The sequence below is a fragment of the Lampetra fluviatilis genome, chromosome 24, assembly GCF_964198595.1.
Source record: "Lampetra fluviatilis chromosome 24, kcLamFluv1.1, whole genome shotgun sequence".
Lineage (NCBI taxonomy): Eukaryota > Metazoa > Chordata > Hyperoartia > Petromyzontiformes > Petromyzontidae > Lampetra > Lampetra fluviatilis.
Window position 1 is genome coordinate 4,374,653 of NC_136298.1, and position 6,886 is coordinate 4,381,538.

General features: G+C 58.6%; 1 protein-coding gene across 1 annotated transcript; it reads right to left on the reverse strand.

Annotated features, from left to right (window-relative positions):
- Positions 1-600: 600 nt before the first annotated feature.
- LOC144941045 (uncharacterized) lies at positions 601-2,560 on the reverse strand. Its single transcript, XM_078867468.1, has one exon. The coding sequence runs from the start codon at positions 2,558-2,560 to the stop codon at positions 914-916; it is 1,647 nt and encodes a 548-aa protein (XP_078723594.1). The 3' UTR covers positions 601-913.
- Positions 2,561-6,886: the final 4,326 nt, after the last annotated feature.

A 6,886-nucleotide genomic window follows, 5' to 3' on the forward strand; every position in this document is an offset into this window, starting at 1 on the left:
CACACGCATGCATACGCACATTCATGCACTACACAGATATGCGTGAAGTGTTAGGCTAGCTTACATTAAGGCTTGAACACACACAATGCCACATACATGACCACACAAAACCACAACACACATGACCACACACACGAGCGTTAAAACACTTGCCTGCATGAACGCTTGAACACACAAAGACAAAGATCCCCCGTATAGCCTTGACAAACTGTTGGGGCAAGTGCTGTTCGCAAGCGCCTATGAAGGGCGGCACGGATCACACGCCCGGCCGCCTTTGTCTCCTCAGTGGGGATGCTCACACATATCGCATTGGGTACTCATTTGAGGCTGAGTCGACCTAGGGGAGGCCCAGGACCGGTTTCAGATAATCGCCACTGGTGTTGGCCGTGAGCGGTGAATCGAACTCGGGTGGCCGGGTTAGTTGCGCAGGGCGCTAACCGCTACACCCCCCGCTCGCCACGACCACACACAGGCTGGAGTGAACGCACACACATGACCACACGCATACGCACGTACACAAAACAGAGATCCCCTGTGTAGCTGATCGCAGACTGATGGGGCAAGTGCTGTTAGCGAGCACCTATGAAGGAAGGGCCGGCGATGACTTTACACACCGCACCAGGTACTCATTTTAGTTTGAGTCGACCTAGGGGAGGAGGCCCAGGACCGGTTCGGATAATTGTCACCGGTGGTTTTGGCCGTGAGCGGGACTCGAACATTGAGTCACCGCCGGCTTTGTAGCGCAGCGAACATACCACACGCGTACACACACACACGGCCACACGTACAAAGTCCCCCATAGAGCCACCCACACACATACACACACACGCGCGCGCGCGACCACACACACACACGCGCGCGCGCGTGCCCCCCACACACGCTAGTGGTTCCAGAGCAAGTTTCCTGCCCACGCTCATTCACTCAACAGGAACGGGAACACGCATTGCTGCTGCTGCTGCTGCTGTATCGGTTGAACATTACCTCCTCCACCTCCACCACCACCACTGGCGCCAATGATGTTATCAATAGAGAAAGATGTCTTTGCCGGTCCCGACTCAGTCTTGAGCGCAGCGAGTCCGTGCGGCAGCCCCAGCGGACTCAGCTGCTGCGGCACGAACACGGCGCCGCTCTTCTTCGGCTGCAGACCTCCGCCGCCACCGCCGCAGGAGGAGGCGCCCTGCATGAGCGGAGGCGGAGGCGGCTGGAGCAGCGAAGCGCCCTGCACTGACGCAGGCTGCTGCTGTTGTTGCTGATATTGGAACGTGGCAGCCGCTGCCGCCGCTGCTGCTGCTGCAGAAAACGTGTAGGTAGGTCCTGAACACGGGTGCGGACTCAACGCCGTCGGTAGGTGGTGATGGTGATGATGCTGCTGCTGCTGCTGTTGCAAATGATGCGCGTGCGGTAGTTGGTGATGATGGTGATGATGATTGTTGTGGTGATGATGCTGCTGCTGGTGATGATGGTGATGCTGCTGCTGCTGTTGGTGATGGTGATGTATGGACGGAAATCCGTGCAAGGGCTGCAATCCGTAGTTGAATCCCGAGTAAGGTCCGTAGGTGAACCCGGGTAGAAACGCGGCTGCCGCCGCCGCCGCTGCCGCCGCGGCCGCCTGCTCCTTGAGGAACTCCACGGACGACGCCTGCATGAGCTGCTGTCGCTTGAAGCGCTTGCGTCGGCGCAGGAAGGAGCCGTTGTCGAACATGTCGGCCGACTCCGGGTCGAGGGTCCAGTAGTTGCCCTTGCCCGGGTTGCCCGGCTCGCGCGGGATCTTCACGAAGCAGTCGTTGAGCGACAGATTGTGTCGGATCGAGTTCTGCCACGCGGGGAACTTCTCGCGGTAGTAGGGGAAGCGGTTGCTGATGAAGTCGCAGATCTCGCTGAGCGTTAGGCGCTTCTTGGGGCTCTGCAGGATGGCCATGGTGATGAGCGCGATGTAGGAGTAGGGCGGCTTGACGAGGGCGCCCTTGGAGGAGGACGACGACGAGGAGGAGGTGGCCTTGATGCACGAGGTCGCGTTGCCGTGAGCGCCGTGTGGGTCGTCGTCGTCCGCTGCTACAGCGCCCCCCGAGTCTCGGCGCAGGCGATCCTCGTCCCCTTCATCTCGTCCGGCTCTGCCATCCTCATCCTCTTCGTCGTCGTCGTCATCATCGTCGTCGTCGCAATTGACGCCGTCCAGGATGTCGAGGTCGCGGTTCTGGCCGCGGTGCCGCGCGTTGTCCGCGTCGTTGTTCGAGCAGCCGACGACTTCGTCCAAGTCGTCGTCCAAGTCGTCGTCGTCCAAATCGACGTCTTCGTCCAAGTCGTCGATGACGTCTTCGATGTCATCGCGATCGGAGCCGAAAAGTCTTCGCGTTCGGCCGACTTCGTGTCTCCTTCCTCCCGCTCCTCCTCCTACGACCGTCCCTCCTCCTCCTGCACCTCGTCTGTCCATTCCGCCACCACCACCACCACCACCACCGCCACTTACACCGCCACCAACATCTTCGCCAACGACGTCAACAAAGTCCTCGTCTGACTGCATGCAGACTCCTCGTCCGAGTAGCTCTGCGCCAAGAGTCATTCTCGTGAACACGATCGCCTCCGACTCTCAGCCCCCCCCAACCCCCACCGCCCCCACCCCCTCCCCCTGGGTTCGGGGAAGTCGGGGGGGGGGGCGCTCTGTTGTCTTGGAGGGGGGGGGGGTAGCGGGGGGGATGGACGGACTTGTTGGCGGTCGCAGGTTGCTGTGATGTCTTTATCGCCTGGTCGATGTTGAGTGGAACCGTGGTGGAGTTGAACCGAGGTTGAGTGGAACCGTGGTGGAGTTGAACGGTGGTGGAGTTGAACGGTGGTTTGACTGGAACGGTGGTTGTCCCCAGCTCGTGTAGTCTATTGAGTCAGGAACGGACCCTCCTCTCTCTCTCTCCTCTCTGTCTGTCAACGTGAGTCGCTGGGATTCTGGTTGCTGGTGACGAGACGTCGCCCCGTTGTTTCACGCGAGCGAGTTGATTGATTGTCGAGTCTCTGCTGCTGCTGCTACTGCAGACCCCGCTGCTGCTGCTGTTGCTGCTGCTGCTGCAGACCCCGCTGCTGCTGATGTTGCCGCTGTCCTTGTTGTTGTTGTGAGAAGTTGAGCGCCACGGAAATTGATTCCGCGTTCCGCCTCTCGCCTCCTCTCCGACGCTCAGCCGAGTTCTGATCTTCTCATTTCGCGCGCCTCCCTCCTCGGCCGGCGACAACGGAGCCAAAGGCAGCCGCGCACAATACGGCGCTTTTAAGATAATCCATAGAGCGTCTCCGTGTGTTCGTCTAACGACTGCGATGAGAACGTGTAATAACAACAAAGTTCCTTCGCGACGAGACAAACGTGAGCTTGCAAAAACAACAACAGACGTCTTCTGAACGCAGGACTTTCTGCCGATGTTGTTGTTGTTAAGGACTCTTCATTGAACTGGTCTCGTGTGAAGTTTGCGTAGCAGCAGCAGCAGCAATAGTTGTAAGAGGTGACACGGACACGTATCGCCAATAGTTGATGTCACGCTGCCAGCTGTCACCACGTGTACACACACGCGCACGCACGCGCTCGCAGGCGTCCGCGGATCGCTGCCGAGAACTTGTGCCGAGGCTGGGGGTGGGGGGAAGCGGACGAGAATCCGTCGTGGGAATTTATACCGAGAAGGCGTTGCGCGTCGAATCACGTGGAGCCGTGTCACCCACCCAACCCACTCAGCCCACCCAACCCACTCAACCCACCCAACCCACTCAACCCACCCAACCCACTCACGAAACCACGCCCGGTTTTGCCGATTCCCTGCACGAAAATTGGTCGCGCTCGATCAAGCTCCTCCTCCTCTTCCTCCTCCTCCTGCTCCGCCTACCTCCCTGCCTCCTCCCCCTCTACCCCACCACCCCTCCAGCTCCACCCGGTCCGCGTGTGTGTGTGTGCGTGCGATTAAACATCAGCACAGGGGAGACAAAGGCGGCCGGGCGTAATGCTGGCTAACCCCCACCCCCCCGTATGCCGTGCCGGCCTTCATAGGTGCTGCTCGCTCACAGCACTTTGCCCCAGCGTTCTGTTGAGGCTACTCGGGGCCGAGGGGCTGGGAGATCTTTGTGCAGTGCCTTTGCAGAGGGTGCTGCTGTTTGTTTTGTTGTCTTGTTGGGGTTTGCCACCCACGGCACTGATGATGATGATGATGAGTCGCGGGGCGCACGTGCACCCAGAGAAGCGTCATGGTCAGCGATAAATCAACCAGCCACCCCCTCTGCCCCCCAGCCCCCCTCCCGAAATAATAATAACAATGTACCCCGCCACCAGGCCACGCGTTAGCGGGGTTACAGCACCTCCGATTAACACGGTTGGCTACGTACGGCGCGAAAAAAGTTCAACATACGTCCAGCAAAATACCACGTGCTATCTACCACTGCAACCAACCAACGGACCACTCAACCACGCACCCAACTACCCATGGACAACATAACCCCACTCAGAATTAGAATCTTTATTTTCAGACTGGAGAAATCCGATGAGCTATCAAGCTCTTTTTCACAAGATGTCCACTCACCTACCCCGCTCGCCCACGAAACGCACCCGTCACAGCAAGTTATCAACGTTGTCATTCTCTGTGGCTGTGTCCACCTCTCCACCACCCATCGACCACAGGCCACCCATTCATTCTCATCACATGGACACCACTGCGCCAACTCAATAACCTCACGTTAACACGCCCAACAAACGCACAATATGCTCCCAACTAGTCGCACACCTACCCACCCACTCACCCACTAACTCACCCAACCACTCACTCACACACACTCACCCACCCACTCACTCACCCAGTCACTCACCCACCCACTCACCCACCCACTCAACCACTCACTCACCCGCCCACTCACCCACTCACTCACCCAACAAACCAACCAACCACTCACCCACTCACTCACCCACCCACCCAATCACTCACACACCCACTCACTCACCCAATCACCCATCCACTCACCCACTCACTCATTCACCCACTCACTCACCCACCCACTCTCTTACCCACTCACCCACTCACTCACCCACTCACTCACCCAAACACTCAACCACGACCACTACTGCCCATTCACATTGTACACCACTGCAAGACAAAAATCCACCGTATAGCCTTAGCATGCGGTTGGGGCAAGTGCTGTTAGCGACCACCTATGAAGGTCGGCACAACACACGAGGGGGTGGGTGACCAACACCACGCCCGGCCGCCTTTGTCTCCCCAGTGGCGATGTTTACACACTGCACCGGATACTCATCGTAGTGCAGCGCGCTTACTGCTGCACTCACTGACTCACCCACCCACAAACTCACCCGTCAAAGAAATCCACGAACGCTCTACACCACTGCAGCCAGTCATCCAAACCCCGCAGACAGTCACCCAACCACCCACCCACTCACCACAGCAATCCACAAATCACAGCTACACACACGCATCCACCCACCCACGTTACACTCTCCTGCACCCACCCACGCACACATCCACACATCACTCCACCCACCCTCCCACCCCTCGACTCGCTCCCTCCCTGCCGTCTACGCTCGCTCCGTATACCCATCGAATCGACCTCCCCTGCATTGGGACTGGCGGATCGGCGGGACGGGTGAGTCTGTGGATGGACGGGTGAGTGGGTGAGTGGGTGGGTGAGTGGGTGGGTGGGTGGGTGAGTGGGTGGGTGAGTGGGTGAGTGGGTGGGTGAGTCGGTGGGTGGGTGAGTGAGTCTGTGGATGGACGGGTGAGTGGGTGAGTGGGTGGGTGAGTGGGTGGGTGGGTGGGTGGGTGGGTGAGTGGGTGGGTGAGTGGGTGGGTGGGTGAGTGGGTGGGTGGGTGAGTGGATGAATGGGTGAGTGAGTGGGTGGGTGAGTGGGTGGATGAGTGCAGTGGTGTCTATTGTGCGGACCGCCGGTACGGGTGAGTTTATGGGTAGGTTTATGGTTGAGTGAGTTAGTGAGTGCAGGTCGCGTATACTGTGAATGAATGGGATATGTGATTGGTTGGTTGTGTGGGGTGAGAGTGGGTGGGTGAATGTGTGAGTGGGTGGGTGGGTGAGTGGGTGAGTGGGTGGGTGGGTGGGTGAGTGGGTGGGTGGGTGAGTGGGTGGGTGAGTGGGTGGGTGGGTGGGTGAGTGTGTGAGTGGGTGGGTGGGTGAGTGGGTGAGTGAGTGAGTGGATGGGTGGGTGAGTGAGTGAGTGTGTGAGTGAGTGGTTGAGTGGGTGGGTGAGTGAGTGAGTGAGTGGGTGGGTGGGTGGGTGAGTGGGTGGGTGGGTGGGTGAGTGGGTGGGTGGGTGAGTGAGTGAGTGTGTGAGTGAGTGGTTGAGTGGGTGGGTGAGTGGGTGGGTGAGTGGGTGGGTGAGTGCAGTGTTGTATAGCACCAGGAGTGGTGTCGCGGTTAGCGCGATGAACCTGGCGACCACAGATCGATTCCCGCTCACGGCCAACACGAGTGACGATTATTTGATCCTGTAAACATCGCCACTCCGTAGAGACAAAGGCGGCCGGGCGTGGTGCTGACCACCCACCCCCTCGTCTGCCGTGTCGGCCTTCATAGGTGCTCGCTGGTATCACTTACCCCAACAGTGTGTCCAGGCGATACGGGGGATCTTTATCTTTGTTTGTCTAGCACGTGTGGATTGCCGTGACATCAGGGGCGAGTCAGTGGGTTGACGGGTGAGTGAGTGAGTGAGTGTGTGAGTGAGTGAATGAGTGTGTGAGTGTGTGTGTAAGTGAGTGAGTGAATGTGTGAGTGAGTGGCGAGTGGGAGAGTGTGAGTGAGTTTGTGAGTGAGTGAGTGGCGAGTGAGTGAGTGTGTGAGTGAGTGTGTGAGTGAGTGAGTGTGTGAGGGAGTGTGTGTGTGAGTGTGTGAGTGAGTGTGT